This window comes from Miniopterus schreibersii, assembly GCF_964146895.1.
Source record: "Miniopterus schreibersii genome assembly, chromosome: 2".
Taxonomy (NCBI): domain Eukaryota; kingdom Metazoa; phylum Chordata; class Mammalia; order Chiroptera; family Miniopteridae; genus Miniopterus; species Miniopterus schreibersii.
Window position 1 is genome coordinate 137319215 of NC_138102.1, and position 22550 is coordinate 137341764.

Sequence of the window (22550 nt, forward strand, 5' to 3'; positions counted from 1 at the left end):
GCCTACAGCTAGCCAGTCAGCAGACAGCTCTACATGCTGAGAGGGCATCGGGAGGGATGCCTAGGCCCCAAATCGCTTCCCATCCCGGGTGGGTGATGTTCCTTGGGAGTCCTATCTGCACACCTCCCATTTCTGGGGCCCTTACCATCCTTCAAGATGGTCTCCCGCTCAGTGCCATCGATCTTCTGGCGGCCAATAAGGTAGCTGGTGGTGTCGGCAAAATAGATGAAGCCAGTCTCAGCGTGGAAGTCCAGGGCCCGGGGGTTCATGAGGTTCTCGATGGGAATCATGTGCTCGTCTGGGACCTTGGCCCCCATGTCCATGCCCCGGATGATGCCTGGCCGGCCCTTGCCATACACAAGGAACAGCTCGTGTTCCGGCTCTGGGGCAGGCACAGACGGAGGCACAAAGTCAGACACACACATGCACACACACAACCACCACCCGGCCTTGGGAGCAGTGGCCCAAGGGGCTGCAGTGCCCCCGCTATACTGGGTCAGGGGCTGTGGGGGCAGCAGAGGCTCCAGGTCACAGGGACAGACACATAAACATATAAGGCCCAGGGGACAACACCCTAGGGTTTTACCTGTCCCCAGGGGTGGGAAATGGGACAAATGTAGCAAGTAGCATGTTTTCAGTTAAGTGCACTGGTCAGTAGTGATATTAGTGGCCCAAAAGGAGTACCTTCAAAATATGTTGAAATCTGATCACTTTTCACCACTTCCTCTGCTATCATCCTAATCAAAGCCACATCACTTCTTGCCTACACCACAGAAGTAGCCTCCTGCCACTTCCCTGCTGCCCGTCTTGTACCAGCAGCCAGCGTGATGTTTTTTACAAATGTAAATCAAATAATGTCATTTCTCTGCTTGAAAGTTGCCAAGCTCATACTGGCCTCAGAGCCTTGGCACTGCCGATTGCCTCGGCCAGAGATGCTCTTCCTTCAGGTAGCTCCTTTTCCTCACTTCACAGATTGCTTGGCTAAAATTTCATCTCTACAGAGACAGCTTCCCCAACCGCTCTATCTAAACTGGAGCCCTCATGTCATCGCTAACTCTGTTCTCCATCTATTTCCTTCCTAACATCTACCACCACCTGAAGTTTTATATTTATTTGTTTGTCTGTCTTCCCTGCCAAACTATATACCCTGGAGGACAGAGATGACATCTACCTGTTCACTGCTGAATTCTTATTTTAGGACAGTGCCAGACACATAGTACATGCTCACTATTTATTTGTGGAAGGAAGGAAGGAAGGGAGGAGGGAGGGGCCAGTTTACAGTCTTCTATGGAGCTGGAGTGGGATAGTGGGGAAAGCCTTGTTTTCAGATGTGAGTTCAAGTTCTGTGACTGCCCCTTACTAGTGGTGAAACTTTGGGTAAGTTCCTTCATCTCTCTGCATCTCAGACAGAAGTAGTAGGGCTGTGGGGAGGCAGACAAGGACACCCTCCTACCCTACCCCCGCAGGCACCCACGCCCTGCCCTTCACTCACTCTTGCACGACTTCCCATCACTGCCCAGGCTGAAGCCGGAGCGGCAGCGGCAGGTTCGCGCCTTGTGGCTGTTGGCCAGCAAGCAGATGTCGGAGCAGCCACCAGGCTTCCCGTACTGGTCGTTCTCACAGGCGTGGCTCCTCACTAGGGGCAGGGTGGAGAGCTGGTCAGGACCCTCAGAGTCTCTGTGCCTAGGACTTGAGAATTACTGAAGTCTGCCCACATTCCCTTTTGCTGTAGTCTTTGTGCCTATTGTCCCATTTGAGGACTTAGAAACCACAGGGCTGGAACTCCTTTGCCCCACCACAACCTAGCCACTCAGGTGGGGGCTGCTATGGTCAGGGAGAGTCACACAGTCGCCCATGCCAGATGCTTCTCCTCTAGACCAGCCGGGGAAGGGGCTGGGAGGGACACTCTATTTCTTAGCAGAAGGGAGAAGGGCTCCCTAGGGGTGAGATCTGGAGGCTGAGGGGCAGGAAGGGGCTGGCAGAGGAGCTGAGCAGCCAGGGGACATATAGTCTAGGGTGTTATATGGTTAGGAGAAGCAGTCATAATATGAGAGAATCAGGGGTTCCCTCAGGACGGTCCCTGGAGGGGCTGTGGAGCTTTGCTTACCTCGGGGCTGACGTCGCTGGTGGTAGATGTGGAGGGCGCCACCCTTGTCCACACGGGTGACGACCTGGTAGTCGGTGCTATTGAAGCGGTTCACTCGGATCACACTTGTCTTCTGCTGGGCGTTGGCATTGTCCGAGTTGGTAGCGTAGAGATAATTCTCAAATACGGTCAGGCCATACAGATGCTCAATCTGAGATGGGCAGGCAGGAATGGTCAACACAAGACAAAGAAATCCTCCCTCTGCCTCTGGAGAGCCCTTCAGCTTCTCATCCAAACTCCATTATTTGTGTTCTTAAATTCATTCCATAGTTGTCTAACTCTATGCTTTACTCCTCCTCTGGCTGAACTATCCTGTTCTTAAGATCTTTGCTTGTCAAAAATTCCACTCATCTTCACCGAGCATCTCTTCGAAGAGTTTCTGGTATTTTCTAACCAGAGATGGTCTCTCTGTCCACACTCCATCTTTCTGGCCATTTTGCCCTGTCTGGTGATTTGTGGACTTAGCCCACCTAGTCTGCTCAAACCCCTTGAGGGCAGGAATCCCATCCTCCACGGAATCAGGCACACAGTAGATTCTAGATTAAATTGGAGTTGGGGCCTGAACTCATTCCACAGAGAACATTCTTAGCCCAACTCCAGCCCCCAGCTTTAGGAGGGTCGAGAGGACAGACTGGCTCCAAGCAAGCTCTGTAACAGCCCTGCTGCCCACATAACTTATCTAAGGTAACCAACTACCCCAGTTTGTCCAACACTAATGGGTTTGCTGGTTCGTGGGACTTTCTGGGCTAACACCAGGACAAACCGAGGCAAACAGAGATGGCTGGTCATCCTAATTATCCCAGAATGGAGTCCCATCTCTGAGCTGGCAGGGCGTCTAGATGAGGTTCCTAGTTATGTGACCTCAGGCAAGTCCCTTAACTTCTTGAACACTGCTATTTTCTTCTGCCAAAAAGGAACTGAGTCACTTATCTGCTCATCTTCCAGGGTTGTCGTAAGGATCAAATCAGAAAACGGAAGAAAAGTATCTTTAAAATGACTGTTCCCATCAGAGAGGAAGTTATATCCTGGCCTTTCCCCAAAGTGCTTGTGACCACTCCCTGTCCCCCAGAGCCCCCCGCCCCCCGCCCATGGTTCCCTGTGAAGGCTTCCCCTCACCAGGATGCCCTGGATGATGGTCTGCCGGCCCTTGCCCTCGTAGTCCACCACTTCAATGTAGTCCAGGTAGGCATCAGCCCAGTAGACAAGGCGGCTGACCAGGTCCAGTGTGATGCCATGAGGAAACACAATCTTGCTATCGACTAGCTTGGTGCGATTCTGCCCATCCATGTCACAGCGCTCCACCTTTGGGATCTGCCCGTAGTCAGTGAAAAACACTTTCCTGTGGGCAGACGGCACATTAAAAGGGTTCTGGACACTGGGTACCCATCCTTCCACTGTAGCCTCTGCCTCCCCCCTTCCAGGAGAGAGCCCCTGACTGCGCCTCTTACCCCATTGTAGGGTCCAATGCAATGCCCTTGGGGTTGTAGAGCTCCAGGTCTAGCAAAGTGACACATGTGTCTCCATTTCGGTTGCAGACAAAGATCCTATCATCGATGTCATCCACAAAGTAGAAGTTGCCTGTTAGCCAGTCAATGGCCATCTGCTCCACGTCTGGAGAGTGTGAATGAAAGAGCTATGGGGGGAGGCCATCCCACAGACATGCCCACCTTTTGCTGGTGCAGAGCTCATTGCTGGAAGCCCACTTCCTCTGGGGCGTTCTCCTCCACCAACCCAGGCTACGGCTGTCTCTTCTCCCTGGGCTCTTACGGGAGTTACCAGCAGTGGCACATTTTGTCTTGTGATCTTTGCCACCTTTCCACCTATCTGGTCTCTCCAAGGAGAAGTCTCTGAGTATCTTCCCTCAGAGCCACACTCCCCATGCCGAGACAGGATAGGCACACAGGGAGCACTGGGGAAGTGTTGATTGGTACAAGCTTCCTTAACTCCAGCCCCTCCTTGAAGCCCATCTTCTTGAAGTCCCCAAAAACAGTGAGGACAGTTTCACTAGCTCATTTTAGTTGTTTTTTAAAATCTGCTTTTACTTGACATAAGAGCACTCAGGCTAATTAATTTAGCCTATCTTTATTTTTGGCTGCACTTTAATATATGGTAAGTTGAGTTATCCCACGCTAGCCAGAGCTCTGACTGGAAGCTGTTACATGTTGCATGACTTTTAAAAATGGAAAAGCAAGGCACTCATCAATAAATCCAATCTGAGAGAAAAGTGCTAAAATATGGTGCCCATATGGATGGAAAAGGGAAGGCCCATGGTGGCCAAAGGTTGGAACCAGTGATATGGGCCAAGTTTCCTCTATTCACCCCCATTCCTGTTTCTTCAATGTCCCTATTGCTCAATTTCTTCATGTTAAGGAGGGCTGGAGGAGAGAGCGTGTAAGAGGAGGGCCATCAAAGGACTCTGAAGGCAAACTGAAGCATGGCCGAGCAAGAGGGGGAGCTTCAGAAGGGTGGGTGCGGGGGAGAAGGAAGGAGACCAGGTGCCACACTCAGTCTATGCCATGGGTCTGGAGAAGATACAAGAGGCCAAAAAAGGCTGAAGAGAGTAGGGGTGGGATGAGGGCGGAGGGAAGTCTAAGAGGCAGGAAGTCTGGGGACAGGGACCCCTGTTGACCTCCTCAGGGGCCCTCTTCTCCAGGACCCACTGGCTCTGGTCTGCCCACTGTCTTCTCCAACTACCACCCTCAGAAGTGATACCTCTTGCAAACTGGGAAATTTCCAAGAAACTGACTCCCTGGAACCCCTGCCTTGCACCCTACCTCCACCAATATACCCAACAGGGAAAGAAAACTCTGGATGACCTGCCTTCTGCTGAAATTTACTTTCATTACTCACATTCAAGCCAGTGGGGATTATTCTGCCCCACACGGTTATAGGTGTGATGACTGGGCATTCAGCTCAACCCCTGCTTAGTCCTTCCCTCCCCGCAGGGGCTCAGGGTCTGTTCCCTAACAATGGGTGGGGGTGGAGGGCAAAGGGGACAGGAACATGGCTCCCAAGGAACTTGGCTGGGCCCTGACACTGACTCACGGTCACAGGACTTAGGCTGAGGGAGCGGGGGGGGGGGGGGGGGGGGAAGAGCCAATTTGAGGCTCTCACTAAACTTGTTTCTTCTTCAGGTCCCCCCTGTTGAAACCCACTCCAAGGTGACTAGAGAAAGGTCACATGGATGAGTTTTCTCTGTAAGCGTGATGCACTGAACCCAGCCACTCTATGCTCTGGGTCCTGGTACTGACATGAGCGGAGAAAAGGGCAGAGCGGAGAAAGGGGCAGAGCAGTCTGGGGATGTGGGTCCCAGGCTGAGTAGGAAGAGGGCCCAGTGCAGGGGTAAGGTGATCAAAATGTCCCACACACCGTTACCACAGAGAAATCAGATTAAAATGAATGCTGCTGGGCTGCCTCCAGAGGAAGCCAAAGTCCCAAAGCCCCAAAGTGGGGGGGACTTGCCCACAGCCCCAGGCAGCCAGCAGGGTGGTTGAAAGGCAAACAGGGCTGTGTGCCCTTTACTTGGTGGCATGGTGGGGGTCTGGGGGTTACTGGCATGTAGACGAGCTTCATCATTCGAAGCTGTTTTCCCAGCACCAGCTGGTGCAGCTGTGTCCTTCTCTTCATTTCCTGAGGCTTCCTTGAGTCACTGCCCAGCCCCAAGGCTGGCAACACCCTGCTCTGCTCCCCACCCACCCTTCCCTCAGCAAGAGGGGAAGAGGAAGAAACGTGAAGAGATTTAATGCCCCTCATCCAGGTACAGCTCTGCAATCAGCCACCCCCCAACAAGCATCAGGACATTGGGGCCTCCCCCTCCTGGCTTACATTCCCTCCCAGTTCCAGGAAGAAAGGCAAAGGGACCATCCTGCTCTCAGATATTTACCCTTGGCCGGTCTCCCCTTCCACCTCCCAAAGGCCAGGCAGGGCCCCACTCAGCAGGCCGGTGAGGAGTTGGCAAGAACTGGAGTCCCCAGCCCGGTTTGGCCTCCCCTTTGGTATTTTTGCAGCTGGAGACTATTAGTTGCAAGCAAAAATCCTTTGTTATCCAACCCCCCTCCACCACATTATTTTCCTCTCTCCTAAAGTCCAGATTCCTCTGCTCGCCCCACCACGCATATGCACACATTTGCATGCACACACACACACACACACACACACACACGCTTGGCCACTCACACTATTCCAAGATCAGTACAGAGATGGGCTCAGATTGGGAGAGGGTGCCTTCTTTCCAGGGCTCTCCCGCAGGCAGTGTCTGGGCCACTTCCCTCTGTCTGTGGCATGGGGCAAGCGGAGTCCTGGGGTTGGGCCTGGAGGACCTGAGCATTCTGGCCCCACAAACCCAGAAGGTAGCTGTCTCTTCGTGGTCCAGGCTTCTCAGGGCTGACCCACCCCAGCACACCCTCCAGAGGGATTCTGGCCAAAGGCCCCCAAATCCTGAGGACAGGAGAGTCTCAGGTAAACCCAAGTGGAGAGAGGCTGTGTTGTAGGAGGAGTTTAGGGGGTGGCTTGGAGTCCTAGGAGTTAAGGATTCCAGCATAGAGAAGGCCACAAGGAAGCTGGGAGGGAGAAGAGACAGTCAGAGGAAAGACCGCAGCCTGTGACGTTGCAAAGGACTTTCAGTTCCAGGCCCTAGAATAGACCTGGGTGTGTGTTTATAAGTGCTGAGCCCTCCCTGAACCCCAACCCCAATGCTCAGCACTCTGTACTCCCCACAACTCCAATTTTTCTCAACTTCTCTGTCATTCACAATGTTCACGAAGCAGTTCCCTAAATAGTGGCTGCTTTTCCAAAAACAGGCCCCACTCCATTCCCAAGAAGACCTCAGCTTCAGCTGCAGGATTCCAGTCACTCTGCCTAAAATAAATCCGGGGGAGGACAGGGGCTTCTGTGCCCTGAGGAAATATCCCCAACACGTCAACATACCCAAATATTGTAGGATAGGGTTCAAGGACCCTGGGTGAGGAAGAAGAATCTCATTAACCATAACCATAACCTCAGGGAACACACTGCATCTCGCCCTTACTTCCGGAACCTCCCCACTTTTCTCATCACTCTGCTCTGCCCTGGGCCCAGTCTGGGTTTGAATCATCATTCTGTCACCTTCTGCGGGACTATGGACAAGTTACTTAATGTCTCTGAGTCTCAGTTTACTCATCTGTAGAATGGGATGGTTCATTCATAGCACAGGGCCTGGCAGACAACAAACACACCGCATATGGGCACTGTGGTTTGTACCAAGCTCTCCCCTTTACCTCCATCCTTGCCAGAGCCCTGTGGCATCCTGACTAAAGGTAAACCCTCCAGGTGCGCAGTTTACAGGCTCCCCTAGCCCTAGTAGTTCCTTTTATCACAGCCTGTTTACCTGACTACAAATATTGAGAGGCCAGGGTACTGTCTTTCATCTTTGTCCCCAGCTCCTGACACACATGTACTGATTCATTCAACAAATATTTGTTGAGTACTGAGTCCTCACTCAGTTGTCCTAGAGTCGGGACATCACTTTTTCCCTTTCCTTTTACTGCCAGGATCCTCCTTCTCTGGCCTCTGGATGCCCAAGACAGTGGGAGAAGACATCTGTCTGGTAATCCTGCTTGGGAGGGTGGGGGGAGGGCTGGGGAGATAATCAGGAGTCTGGGGCTTGGCAGAGCATTGCTAAATGGCATGTCCTCACGATCCTGTTTCCTGCCAGGTCCTGACTTCAGCTCTTCTTGCTCCACCAGCAAGTCTGGGACTCAGCCACACAGTGTCACCTCTGTCCCCTGGGCCCCCTCCCTGCTCGTAATTCCACCTGGGGGGGTATGCCCTTCTTCCTTCCTCTGCCTGGCCCAGGTCCACAGAGTATTCAGTCCTGGGTCCCAGGGATGAGCTGCCTGGATTCTGCAGCTCTGACTTAGGATCAGAACCAGGGTCTTTCCGCTGTTGAGAAATCCTTACTGGGCTCTAAAACACATCTCTCTTGCTTAAGTTCCTTCCTTTGGCTTGAAAACAGTAGGGAGGGGGTGTTGGGAGTAGGCTGGGTGGAGAGGCGACTTCAAGGAGACAGCAGGGGAGAAGAAGACAGAGCTGGAGCTGTGCCAGAGACATAGGGTTGTCCTTGGCCTGGGAGAGGAGAGGAGGGCCGTAAAATAATAGAAAATTCGGAATGGGAAGCAAAGGCACCAGGATGCGGAGGACCCAAGGCCAAAGAGTGAGGTGGCTAGAATCCCTCAATATTCTGACACCCTGTGGGTAGGAAAGGCCAAGGAAGGGGGCAGCTGGCTTTCATGCATAGTCTGTAAGTGTTCCATGGGTATGGGATAGGAGGTTGAGAGGGCTTGGAGTGCCCATTTCAGTGGGAAGATAGCTCCCCTTCCAGCTGGGGAAGCCAGTTCATCACAGACTCAGAGGGGCTGCTGTCTGCCCTCTTTGCCTTCCCTCTAGACAAATCACTGTCCTATTTCCTGTTGTGATTTTAAATGTGAACACACACACACACACACACACACAAGGGAGCGAAAGGAAAAGTGAAGTTGGCCAGCTGGAATTGGAGACCCATTTCGCAACCTTGCTGCCTGCAGCTTAGAGGGCCTTTTCTTCTTCTTCCTAGGGGGCCTACCTCCTTGTCCCCATGCAGCAGGGTGCAGGGAAGGAAACCCTAAGACCCCCGAATGTCCCCCCAGAGCATCTCCTCATACACAGTCCAAAATTAAGTGACTTCCACAAATCTTATTTCTTTCAGTTCCTCTATTTGCAACCTTAGAATCTCCCCTTACCCCCCGACACACTTTCTCAGGACCCCACTCCTGTAGTCTGCCCTTATTCTTTCTGCAGTGGAAACATCCTGAGAACTGAAAAGAGGACAGGTCAGAGGAGCACAGCTTAGGCAATGCAGGCCTGGGGGTTAGGTAGGGTCGGGAGACTTGACTTTCAGCCCAGCCCAGCCTAGCCCAGCCCAGCCCAGAGGCAGCCCTATAGGGGGCTCCATGGGCGTAAGTTTCCCAAAGAAGGTGGTCAGAGGTCGGGGGTTAGGTGGGCAGGCCAGGCCTGGCTCTGCTACTTCCAGACCATTGAGCACTCTGGGCCTCAGTTACCAGAACTTCAGTCTTTTGTGTATCACTCAAAATGTTCACCATGTTTATGTAGCGTTGTACTATTATTTACCTATTATTTCTTTAAATCAACTCACTTATTTTGCTGCATCCTAAACAATCTACAAAATCATAGATTTGATAAGCTAGTTATAGGAGTTTCCTAATAAGTATCAAATAAAAACAAAACTACAATAAAAAAAAAGTACATCTGTGTGTGGCCTAAAATCAAGGCATCTCTGCTTCGGGTAAGGCAGTATTAAAAACCAAAAGGCTAGCCTTGGTCCTCCCTAAGGGTGTCTTATTACTCATTGTCATGTTCTTAGTCATGACATCACAGTCCTCAGAGACCTCCCATCCTCCTGGGACAGCTGAACAGGTGAGAACGGGCCCTTGGGTGACATTCCAGGAGGGTGGGGGGGAGGGATCACCCCAATCCAGGGCAGTGACGCCACTGGGGCTGCGGGAGGAAGGCCAGCAGCCTAGGCTTGGTAAGGGAAGAAAGTGCACATACACACCTTTCAGAACGCTGGGGATGTTGGTCAGTGGATACCCCTACTCTTGAGTACAGAGTGAGGAACTGGGATGAAGACAAGAAAGTGCAGGAGCTTCCGTCCTGAGATTACCCTACAAGCCTCTCCTAGAAGCTAAACTGACCACTGGTCACCCAAGGGCCTTGGAGGGGCTCTCTAGGGCTCTAAGGGCTCAGAGCAGGTCTGGCTCACACATGCCCCAGGGCCCATGTGAAACAGGCTTACTTCCTGGCCTCCTTCCTTCTTTCTATTCTATTTCTGTATCCAGAGTTTTCTTTGGGACAGGCTCCCTCTCCTTCCCACACCAGCAGGGGGGCTTCTCTTGGTCTCTTGGCCTATGGGCTCCAGCACCTCTCAATTGTCAGACTCCTCCCTCGTGCATGGGGCTCTGCCCAGGGGTCTGATGGAGGTCACAGTCATAGCCAAGAATGGGGTGATTGCAGGGAGGGCTATCCCAGAGGGCAGAAAGAAAGCAGGAGAAATCAGCAACCTTTCTTTTTTGAATCCCCTTTGGGGAGCTAATTATAGGCCAGCAGCCCACTGCACAGGTGAATGCCTGGGACCAGCCACCCTGCAGGCCATTCAGCTACTTCTGGGATGGAGGGGGTGTGTGGATAAATTGGGGATGTGGGGAGGGCACTAGGGGAGAGACACTTCCTACTTCCTCAGCTCAGGACCCATAATTAGTTTGTGGGATGAGAGCAAAACAACCATCCTCAGGGTGACAGCCAGACATTCAGGCGGCATGGGGTGTAGGGTGGGGGCAGGGCGGGGAGGAAGGGACAGAGGCTGGGGCAAGAGGAGCCCACTTCTTCACCCCACTAGCATTTCTCCCAGAACCTTGATCTCTTCCCGCCTCTTGGACTCTGCCCCAGAAGGGCCCAATGAATCTAGCAGACTGGGAGGCAAGGGTGTGTTTGCCAAGGGAGGGATAACTGCCTGAGGTTATTTCCTGCTTCTCCTGGGGAGGAAGGCAGAAGAGGGGCCAGGCTAGAGCAAAAGCAGAGAAGGTTCCCATCAGGGCACCCCTCCCCAGCCTCCTACCCAGGAGCCCATGGTCTGGCCTCAGGGCCGGGGAGGGAACTGCTGGAGCTGTTTGCCCAGACAGGCCTGTTAGGTGGGGCCATAGACAAGGAGCAGGGAGAAGGCAGATGTCTCATGGGGTCTCGCCTCAATCCTACCCTGTTTGCCATGGGGCTCCTTGAGCTGCTCACCCCCAATAACTCAGCCAACCATGTAGACCAGCCCCCCGCCCAGCACTCCAAGAAGAACATATGTCTGATCACAGGGGAGCCTTGGTCACAAAAAGCCCAAGGACACCACTGGGATGCTCTGGAGGAGCTGGAGCTGAGCTGTGGATCATATGATGAGGCCATAGAGAGCGGGGCTCTCAGAAGAACACAGTCTCCCCACAGAACTAAGCCCTATGTTCTCCTGGGGTCTTTGTCTCCTGTGGGGATCAATGCACAGGGGACCCAATAAGGAACTTCAAGATCTAGACAGGCCCAAGGTTCACAATCCTACACCTTTTGCCATCCTCCAGTTACCTCTGACTTTCACTTCAATTTATCTGATCCAAGCAGACAACCTTAAACCCATTTTACAGATTAGAAATCAAAGCAGAGACAGGGAACTCTGGTTTACCCAAGGTCACAGATCAAGTTACCCTCCTGCGTGGGTCAGAAAAACCACAGGCCCCATCTTTCTCTCAGCCCTGTGGTGCATTTCCTGGGAATATGATGATGCTGGATCTTTTGTTTGTTTATGTAACAGCATCTGAGCTGAGCAGGGCTGCTCCGAGCAGTGTATCTGTGTCCTCGCCCCACCCCCAGTGACACCCCTTCTTCTACCCCGAAGACAGCCAAGGGAGGGATCACTAATGGAACATCCAGGGTATCCTAAAACACTCAGGTTGTCCCATGACTCACTGCTCCTCCTCTGGTCTCATCCACTGACACAAAGTCCTCTAGAAACAGCCCTAGGACCTCACACCCATGCTGTAGCAGGGGGTCTATTCTGGCCACATCCCCAAGGGAAACAATGGGGCATGAAGACAGATCCAACCAGGCCCTGGCTGCTTTGCCACAACTCAACAAGGTTCCCCAGGCCTTAGCCCTTCTTGACCTTGCCCTGGCTCCCATTTCAAGGGAAAGCCCCTGGAGATCTAATCAACACTCCTCTCCCTGAGGAGGGACAGCCCCTGGTCTCTGGAGATTGACCAGTCATTCCTCCTTTGAGGCCTTCTCAGATCTGAGCCAGGAGAGCACAGCCTGACTCTGCCCCTGCCCCAAACAGGCTTCAGCATGTGCAGCCCCTGCCCCGGCCTCCAACAGGGGCTTCTTGTTTAGTCTCCAGTGCCTGACAGGGGTCATCCTATCTAACCATCTGCCTTTGTCTCAGCCAGGCTCCACCACCCCTGCCCTCCTGTACCCTCCAAGCTGGAAGCAGGCAACTCACGGTGGAGGCTGAGGGAGATGTTTATGGTGTGCTCATCCACGAAGCCCTTCAGGCCAGGCATGCGGGCACACTTGAGCTGCGTTTGGGCAGCACTGTCCCCAACGTGCACCCAGCACACAGTCTCATTGGCGTAGCTGAAGTCCATGGCTGTGGTCTGCCGTGTGCTGGTGGGTGTGATGGTAGACACCTGGGCCCCACTCAGGTACGTGGCCAGGATGTTTTGAGAGTTGGCAATCAGCAGCACAGGGGGCCGGTCTACCGGCTCTGTAGATGGAGGAGAGGAGGGTCAATGCAGCAAGGGATCCTAGGACCTCACAGGCCATTTTCCACCAGGAAACAACACTGAGGGCACCTAGCATTGTGGCCACATGTGACCCTACCCACCATTCTTAGCCTTGCAGGAGCGGTTGTCTGGCTGCAACAGGTAACCTTCCACACACCCGCACATGAAGGAGCCATCTGTGTTGGTGCAGAGCTGGCTGCAGGTGCCGTACACCGAGCACTCATCAAAGTCTGCCGGGGGGAAAAGCAAAGATATGGTCATTTCCAGTGTGATGCAAGCAGGGAGTGTGTGCCCTCAGACACTACCACTGCATATGTCCATCCCTACAGCTACTTTGGAGGACAATTTGGCAGAATATTACAACAAGAAATGTGCAAACTCACCCAGCAAGTCCAGACTTGGAATCTACCCTAGAGAAATAGCTACATAGTGCACATCATCCATTCATTCAGAAAATATTTCTTCAGTACCTACTAAAGTGCCAGTACTGTCCTAGGTTCTGGAGATACATTAGTGAATAAAATAAATTCAAACTGCTGCCCTCATAAAACTTAAATTCTGATGATAAATGAAATACTATTATAATAATAAATACAAAAAATAATACATTCTATTGTCTGAGGTGCTAGTGCATTGGAAAGTGACTGGCGCTATGGAAAAATATTAAGCAGAGAAAGGGGAAAGAGAATGCAGGCGGTTCGGGTGTGATTTTAGAGCGGCCAGGGATGGCCTCGCTGAGAAGGTGGCATTTGTGCAAAGGCTCAGGGGAGGCAAATTTAAAACAGAAAAGTTTGTATTATTTGTAACAGAGAGAAATTGGGAACATTTTACTCATCAATAGGGCGATGGCCAAGTAAACTGTGGTAACAGTCATACATCACAGTGGCTTTTAAAAGAGTGAGGTAGAGCTCTACATATTAACATGGAAAAGTCTCTAGAACACACTGAGTAAAAAAACTGAAAACAGCCCAGCTGGCGTGGCTCAGGGGTTGAGCATCAACCTATGATCCAGGAGATCTTGGTTCGATTCTCTATTAGGGCACATGCCTGAGCTGTGGGCTAGATCCCCGGCAGGGGGCGTGCAGGAGCCAGCCGATCAATGACTCTCCATCATTGATGTTTCTATTTCTCTCCCTCTCTCTTCCTTTGAAATCAATAAAAATATATTTTATATAAAAAAACTAAAAAGAGACATGTACACGACAATTTTATGTAAAAAAGAGCACATGCACATAACAGCAGTTTCACCGAGATTTTCTATGAATACATACACACAGATGTACAGAGAAAGCCCTGGAATAAGAGATAGCAAACTGATAATAGACCTGACCTCCAGAAAGATGGGAAAGGGACCAGAAGTGAAGAGGATTTGTCAAAGTAGACTATAGTTTTATCTGTAGTGCTTTAATTTTTTTTACAAGAAAACTCACACATGACCTATATAATTTTAGGGTGAATTTTTAAAAGTCTGATGGAAGCAAGTGGGCTCACAATCATGCCCTGAGGCTATATATAGGGTGTGTAGCCACACCTCCTCCCTGGCACCTTCCATCTAATTTTCTCTTACCCCAGCCAGGCCTGCTGGCCCTGTCTCCCTCTTCCCCTCACCAGCACACAAGCACTTGCACTCACTTACCTTTGCAGGTCTTGCCATCTGCCTGCAGCTGAAAGCTGTTGTTGCAGTAGCAGGTGGGCCCGTTGAGTGTGGGGACACAGTGGTGCTGGCAGCCCAGCTGAGAACAGTTGCTTAGGAGCTCTGTGAGAGGGCAGGAGACACACACTCAAGCCCTCAGACCTGGCAGCCACCCCCAGACTGTAACCTTCACCCAGGCCCCATCAACCTTTCAGAAACCACATTTAAGGCCTGTAGTGTCGGAGATGAAAGGGCTTAGGAAGCATCTACCATATTTTGCAAGTGGGGAAACTGAGACCCAGAGAGGATATAAGACAGGCCCAAGGTCACATAACGAATTATGGCTTAGAACTATCTCCCTGCTCTGGCCTCCCTCTGTCCCATGGAAAGAGGTGTGGTAGTTTGTTGGGCTAAAGGGAATGTGGACAATGAGTCTTATCCCCTTCATGTGTCTCGTATTTGCACTGCTTGGGGACTGCGATGTCAGCTCCAGGGCTGAGGGTGAAGACTGGGCATGGAACCGAGTCTTTCCCCACAGGATCCCAGCTTGGAAGCACCTATCCCTTGAGCCCTAGAGGCCTGTGAGAGAAGCCTAAGTGAAGTCCAGGTGGAGGACAGCAGGAGGAGCAAGATTGGTTCCCTCAGGATCCTTCTCTAATCTTTCTCCTGCCACTGACCCACTTTCACAGGGGGGACAGAAGGGAATGAGACAGGAGGGGGGAGAGGTGGGAGCAGCTGCCCCCCCTAACCCAGCGACCCAATTAATGGCCTTGCGTGGGGCCAGGAGGCCTGGCCACAAAGACCCCTTTGTCCAGCTGCCTCACACCCCCACCTAGGAGTGAGAGCTGCCCCAGATGCTAAGACATTCAGAAGCACTAAGCCTGCCAGGCAGAGCTGGGATGGGGGACGAGACCCCAGTTATTCCTTTTCCTCCCCACCTCTACCCGAGAGTCCAAATGTGCTACCTGTCTAGCCTTCCACTGTAGAGAGGTAAGTACTGTTTATTCCAGAAAATCTAGAAAAGAATTTATCTTCTGGATATGAGAGGTGGGAGTATGAGGAGAACCAACTTCTGTAATATCAGAGAAGGAAGTTCAAACCCTAGATTTTTGAGGTTCTTTGTTGTTTTTGAAGGTGAAAAGGTATTTGAGGTATTCAAAAGGAAGCAAACTTGAACATGCACCATCTGATAAGATGGGATGTGCGTGGTAATTGAAGTCAATCCCTGTGCCCACACTCTGCATCCCATCCCAGGAGCTTCAGACAAGAACATGCAAAATCAATGAAAGGAGAGAATAAAAATCTTTCACAAACTCCCTTGCTCCCTGCCCTGAGTGAACAGCAACCAGATGTGTCTCTTCCCATAGGCCGGGGAAGCAGACGAGCAAAACTCCAGACCTCCAGCTCCAGCTTTAATCGCAGCATCTGCTCTTCTCTGTTCATACTCATGTTTAATGTAAGAAACAATTTGGAGAAAGGATCCCACTATTTACCAAAAAAGAGTACTAAAAAACTGATCTAGTGTAAAACTTTCATTTTATAGGTGTAAAACTGGGGTCTGGAGAGGGGTAGTGACTTCTCCAAGCACAGAGAGAAGTTCCCAGGCCAGAACCCGTACTTGGAGCTTGTTGATCAAGCTCCAAGCCCAAAGGGCCCATGGATTTAGGCTGCAGGACAAGGCCTTATCTCCACGGGAAATGCAAAGACAGTCCTAGGATGGCAAGCTTCCAAACCTCTCAGGTGCCCAGCTGAGAACTCATTGCATCCACCTGGGATAGGAGACGTAGAGGAGCCCTTACCTCGGCAGTGGGGCCCCTCATCCGAACCATCCATGCAGTCCTGGACCCCATTGCAGAGGCGGGACATGAGAATACACAGCTCGGTGCCCAGGCAATTGTGCTCATTTGGCTGACATCGCTGGGCCTTACTCTGTGGGCCTGGGGACAGATGGAAAGGTTAGCATGACCAAGCGGGTAACAGTGGCTACTTGGCCAGCTGTTCACTGGGAGAGGAGGTGGGGAACTGAGACTTGGATTTCAGACATTTGCATTTTTGAGATCTCAGGGGGCCTCAGGGGTGGTCAGACTCTTCCACTTAGAGCCCTTCTACACCATCCCCAGTAGCAGTCAAACAGCTGGGAACAGCCAGCTCGAGGGGAAAACTAGGCTTTCAGCCAAGAGTCCACTCTCCAAATGTCCCATGCCTATGGACCCCAACCCCTCCACATTCTACGCTCAGGAGACAGAGGTTAGAAGTGAAAGAGCTAAGGAAAACTGAGTCCATGGTAGCGAAGCTCAAGTAACAAAGAGCAAGCATCTCCTTCCCATAGCTTCTTGGGTCACAGAGAATGGGCTGAGAATTGGACCAGCTCTAAAACTGCACTGTCCAATACGTAGCCTCAGCCATAGGTCACTACTGCGCACTTCAACTGTGACTAACTGAAAATGTAAGCATAAAATACACACACAATTTGAAGACAATTCCACACACAAAAAAGAATGTGAAAGATCTCATTAATACTTTTATATGAATATTATACTGATATGATAAAATTTTGGATACACTGAATAAAATAAAGTTAAAATTAATTTCATTTGGTTGTTTTTTTCCTTTTTAAATGTGGCTATTAGAAAATTTTGAATTGCCTATGTGGCTTGCATTATATTTCTATTGGACAAGCACTATTTTAGACCCCCAACCCCAGAGCAGCCTGCCTGACAGAAGGACTTGGGAAGGGTCAAAGGTGGTGGCCCACTGGTGATGTCTCTGGTACTTCCTTCATTGCCCAAGAAGATGGGCTTGGGGTGGGGATAGAGCTCCTCAGGGAATCCTCAGGAGGCCATGAAGGCTAGTTTGCTGGTTGAGCCCATGAGCTAGAACACAGACTGCCTACTGGCTCCCAAACCTGGACAGGGTGTATGAGTGAGAGTGTCTGTGTGTGTGACCTATCCCGTGTGCCTGGGTAGGAGTCTGCATGCACAGGTGAGGGCGGTGTGTGGCAAGGAGTGAGGGTCTATTTGTGTGTCCCTATGTGTGCTGATGCTTCTGATCTCAGTATGTGCTTGTCTATGTTCTTTGGGGAGTGAGTCTGGGTTTGTGTGTGTGTCGGCAGGTATCTGTCTGAGTGCAGGTTGTTCTTCTGCATCCCCCGTTTGAGTGTTGACTCTGTGTTGCCATAAGAACACGTCTGTGCTGGCATCTGCTTTTGCATATGTCAGGGGGGTGGCAAGTCAGTGCCCAAGAGAGACTGTGTGTGTGATGGGTCTGGGAGTGTGTAAGAGTGGGGATGTGTATAAGGTGGGGTTTGCTTCAAAGCAAGAATGGATAAAAAGAGCCAGATCCGGCCCCTCTGCAAGGCTTTCTTCATCCTCAACACCAAGTATCAGGATAGAAATGTGGGGCGTAAAGGCGGCATCAGACAAGAAGATGCTCCAGGCTGAACCACCCCACAATAGAAACACTTGCAGAATATCCCTGGCCCCCACTCCTCCAGAGCAGGGTATGGGGGTGAGGCAGAGAGAACTGGTGGCTCCCTTTCTGGCCTTAAAATTATCCCTGATAATTATGGGTAAGGGTGTGGGGAGAGCACAGGGGATGGGGCTGGAACAGGATAAACCCAGGAAAGAGAACAGAGACAGACCTAAAGAATGCACAGGCACCTAGACCCTGGCCCACATTAACTAAGCAGGGGAGAGGCTGAAGGTGGAGACCCCAGCACTCTGTCAGCTGCCCAGGACTCTGGGGTCCCGCCAGCAAGTCCTCCACCCCCCACCCCCACTGGCAAAGTAAAGGCTGGGTGGGGACCTTTCTCCCAGTTTAAACAGCTGCCTCTGATTACACCACTTACTAGGGGCAGGGGAAGGCGGGGGTGGTGGGAAACGCACAGGGGTGGGGCTTCTGGTACAGAGACTGAGCAAAAGTTAGTGGCCTTTGGCCTGGGAGTCTAAGGACAGAAAGGGGACCCGGCCTGACCTGTGGGCACTCAGCAAGGGTCAGGCGGCTCTGAGGTGGGAAGAAGAGGGACGAGTAAAAGAAAGCGGAGGTTGGGCCCTCTCCTTCCAGCAAAGCTGTCAGTGCAGAGAACACAGTCTCTGGCAGGCTTGGGTGCAGCGGCTGAAGGAGGAATCTGATGTGCCATTTCTGAGCACAACAGTCACCCTGCCAGGCACACTGAAGGGGGAAGAGGACAGCTTTAGCTGTGTCATGAACAAACAATCATAGAGCAAGGTCTACACCAAGCTGGGGATCACCTAGTCCTCATTCCAAACTGCCTGGGTCAAAAGGAAAAAGATAAGTCAGGGGTTTGGGGAGGGACCCAGAAAAGTACTTACAGATCTCAGGGGCCTCATCAGATCCATCCGGGCAGTCCCTCTCACCATCACACCTCCAGCCCTTTGAGATACAGGTGATCTGGTCTTTGCAAGCAAACTGCTTGGGGCTGCAAGTCTTGGGGACTAGGAGCAAGGAAAGAAAACAGAGTGTAAATGAAGGCTGGAAGCCAACTCTATGGCCCTAAAGCCCCCCATTTGGCTCCTCCTCTGTCACTAGCATCAGTCTCCATTTGGCCCAGACTCTCTGAGCCAGTCCATGTGGGAGGTGGGGCACGGGGAGATGAGGCTGTGTGTCACTTCTGGAACACTGTGTACCTGTGGGGGGGGGGGAGGGAAAGGATACACCCCCACCCAGCCCCCTAGGCTGCCTGTAGAGTGCCCCTCCTCCATCCCTCAAGGTCAAAGCCCTTGCTGTCTCAATTACTCTGGTCACATATCAACACCTCCGGCTTTGCTGGCTGAGAGTGAAGGATGGGGCATTTACGGGACATTGACATGTTTTCTCTTATCTTCCTCTCCCTCCCACTAGACGCCTAAAGCTGATCTTTTCTAACCTCTCTGCTCCTCTGCCCTCTGGGACACTCCTGGTTCTTGGAACTCATCACCCTACTGATCTCCAGCTCTTAACTAACCACCAGGCCCCCCAGACGGGAAGTGTGTAAAGGGGGTGCCCTCAGTACACTGGTAGCTTGGAGAGGGTATCAGCGGAGGTACTGGAGGTCATGACTGGGCAGGGCAGGGCAGGGCAGGGCAGAGAGCCCCACCTCCACCTCTATTCTCTAAAGATATAGCCTCCCTTGTGGTTAGACCTCAGGGAGGACTTTCAGCATATGTCCTCAGAGGTAAGAGGCACCTAAATATTGCTTAGGATTGCCCTGGGTGGTTTGTTCAATGGTTAGAGCATCGGGCCTTGGACCCAAGGGTCGAGGGTCCAATTCCTGGTCAAAGGCACGTACCTCGGTTGTAGGCTCATTCCCCAGCCCTGCCTGGGGCTCTTTTGAGATGTTTCATCTCACATGGATGTTTCTCGCTTGCTCTCTCCCCTCTTCCCTCCCTCCCGCCCTTCCACTCTCTCTGGAAAGCAATGAAAAAAATATCCTTGGGTGAAGATTTAAAAAAAATAAAGATTGCTCAGAATAATGGAGTTGGAAAGCCGAGGCAGGGAGATGGCTGAGGTGACCTGTGGCAGCTTATTGCAGTCCAGCTAACCGGTGAAGTTACTACATCCAGGACCTCTTTGCCCTGTCCCTTCAGCCCCACCAGCCTCCTTCTGCTCCACACCATTCTCTTACCTCATTCTCTAGGAGAAATTAAGAAGGTAACACTAACTCTTATTGTGGGCTCAATATGTGCCGGGAATTGTGGTAAACCAGTTCTTTCCATGTATCATCTTATTTAATCCTCTCCACAATATGACAAAGTAGGTACTACTAATACCACCATTTTATAGATGAGGAAACAGAGTCTCAGAGAGGGTGGGGTCACATAATAGGCAAATGACAAAACCAGGGCTCACTCAGTTTTGAGTTGACTCCAAGCTTTCAACCAGTGCAATCTATACTAATCTCCCCATTCCCACTGAGAGACGCTCAGGAGCTGTTCCTCCCAACCCCACCACCATGTCCTCCCCTGTCCTTCACCCCCACCTAGGGCTGGGTTCCCAGTCTTCCAGCTCTTCATCGCCTTTTCCTTGGCCTGTGTCAATTCCATTTCTATTCAGCTGGCATGCACTGTAGACCAGCACTGTGCCAGGCACTGCACTAGGCAATGGAGTGCCAAGGAGGAGCAAAATCCCCCCTCAGGAGCCTCAGTCCCCTGGGAAGGCAGCTGTACACCACTACCTCGCAAGCAGGGCAGAGTGAGCTCAGGACTGGGACGGAGTATATGTAAAGTATGTCAGGGCTTGCCAGGAGGGACAGAGTCTGAAAGGGGCCACATGGAGAAGATGTCCTCCCTCCCTAACCTCGATCTCTGGCAGAGGGGACTACACTCAGGCCCCTGGCCAGGATGAGAGCCGGGTTCAGGAAACTCATCAAGGATGGCAGGGCCAGGCCGCCCCCCCCCCCAGTCCTCCTCCCTTACCCCCCACCCTGAGCTGGGAATAAAGGCCCCTTGAGGAGGTGGATAATGCTGAGTTCATTGCCCCACTGGGCCAGCTGTGAGGTCTTCCCGGGGAAACAGCCCGCCAGCCTAGTTAGCATGCCGGAGAACAGTCCTCTTCCCCTGGCCAACGGAGACTGTCTGGGGGGGCATAAGGGGCTTAAATGGAACTCAGAGGCAGATGGGCTGTTTGGAGCACAGAAATGGCCCCCATGCCCCCCAAGCCCCCCCACCTGGACTTCGTCCACACCCCCACGCCTCCTGGGCCAGAACTCACAGACTTGGTCTGAGGTCACTGGATGGTCACTCCAAACTTCCCTCCACTCTGCATCTCAGCCACTATCCTCCCTCCTTTGGCCCTTACTTTGTCCCCCCTGCTGTCCCCCACCCCCATTTTTGGCCTGAACTCGACAGAGGAAACAGCAGCTGGCAAACTCCAAAAGCTGGAATGAGAGAGATTCACAAACCAGATGTGCTCTTGCAGAGGGAGGGGAGTGGGGGATGGGGAAGTGAAAGAAGAGGAGCCCTCAGGGCCCCCTATCCCACATAAGCATCTCTTCAAGCCCAGGGGCAGAGAGACTTGGGGGTGCACATCTCCCAAGAAGAAGGGCAGCATAAGGATCATGGAGAGATAAGTGAAAGAACTTCCTTCCTGTCAGGGATGGTGGAGAAAGTCCCAGGAATTTGGAGTTTGAGGCCTGTCTTTGATTTCCATCAGGAGGAGAGGGGAGGAAAGAAACAAATAACCTACTTTGGGGCAGTCTACACAGCCAAGAGAAGCCCCACTCTGAGGTGGGAGGGAGTTGTAGTGGGGGTGGGGTAGGAAGCTGGTAATCTGCTTAGAGCCTCCAGCCAACCCCACTCCCCTCCGCTGAGCCTTCTGCATTTGATACCAGCACCCAGAATACCCACCCCTGTGGCCTGCAGGCTAGATGAGGAAACAACACTGCCCTAAATTCAGCCTTAAATTTAGGATCAACTACTGGCCTCTGCTGCCTCCTGCCCTTCGTGAGAATTGGGGCTTCCTGATATGAGCTAACACTTTACAACATGGCCACTATGAGTCAGCCACTGATCTGAAAGCGTATTAACTCATTTAGATCCTCACAACCCTGTGAGGTGGGTACTATTGCAATTCCCATCATACAGAAGAAGAAACCGAGACGCAGCAGTTAGTAACTGAACAGGTGGTTTCCCCATTGGCCATGACGATGGAGCGGGATGGAGAAGGTTGAAGAAGGGAAATGGCAGGGAGAATATTTTGGTCCTCTGAAGCTGGGAGTGGAGAGCAGGATCATAGGAGGTGGTAGTGGCCTTCAAGGCTCATCAGAGAGGAAGGGAAGGGAGGAGAGGGACAAGAACAGGACACAAGAGGGAAAAGAGAGGAGGGAGATGAAGGAGAGGACTAAAAAGGAAGGAGAGCAAGCGAGGTTGCAGAGAGAACACCAGGACACAGGGGCCGTCTGTTCTCAGCTTTGCCTGGAGATGAATGTGACCGCCATGCTAACTCTGGCCAACACCCCTGCCCCCCCTCAAATCCAGGCACTCGGCCCAGCCATGGCCCCCAGGGCCACAAGCTGGAGCCAGGACAGGAGGTGTAGGGTTGAGTGTGCGTCTGGACACAACAGGGACCCCAGTGCCCCGCTTGAGCCTTCGCTATCGTCCTCTATCCCATTCTAGGACCCTGGGGGTCAGCAGGGGAAGGAGGATAAGAGTGCCTGGCCAGAGAAGAGAGCGTGAGGAAAGTACAGGACCTAAGGAGTCTTCTCCAGAGGCGGGGACCCATTCTTTGCTCCCCTTGGGAGCTGTGAGGGAGAGGGAGAGAGGTGAGACTTCAGATGGTGCTTCCTAAAGAACCAGAAGACCTGAGGCAGGAAATTCATGAAAGAAACTCTTGAGGCCCTTTTCAAGAGCAGACACAGCAGAGAGGGATAGGCTGTGTGTGAAGGGATGTTTTCTAAAGGGAACTACATGATATATCTAACGGAATAGAGGAG

General features: G+C 52.0%; 1 protein-coding gene across 2 annotated transcripts in view; it reads right to left on the reverse strand.

Moving 5' to 3' along the window:
- Positions 1 to 22550, reverse strand: part of LRP1 (LDL receptor related protein 1) — a 78661-nt gene that overhangs the window by 50887 nt on the left and 5224 nt on the right. For both annotated transcript variants that reach the window (XM_081129020.1, XM_081129019.1), the window contains exons 2-11: positions 18454 to 18576; positions 15922 to 16059; positions 14126 to 14245; positions 12591 to 12719; positions 12207 to 12470; positions 3595 to 3757; positions 3263 to 3485; positions 2108 to 2297; positions 1493 to 1636; positions 146 to 382 (exon numbers count right to left, since the gene is read on the reverse strand). In XM_081129020.1, the coding sequence (XP_080985146.1) occupies positions 146 to 382; positions 1493 to 1636; positions 2108 to 2297; positions 3263 to 3485; positions 3595 to 3757; positions 12207 to 12470; positions 12591 to 12719; positions 14126 to 14245; positions 15922 to 16059; positions 18454 to 18576 (1731 nt within the window). The remainder of the gene's footprint in view (positions 1 to 145; positions 383 to 1492; positions 1637 to 2107; positions 2298 to 3262; positions 3486 to 3594; positions 3758 to 12206; positions 12471 to 12590; positions 12720 to 14125; positions 14246 to 15921; positions 16060 to 18453; positions 18577 to 22550) is intronic.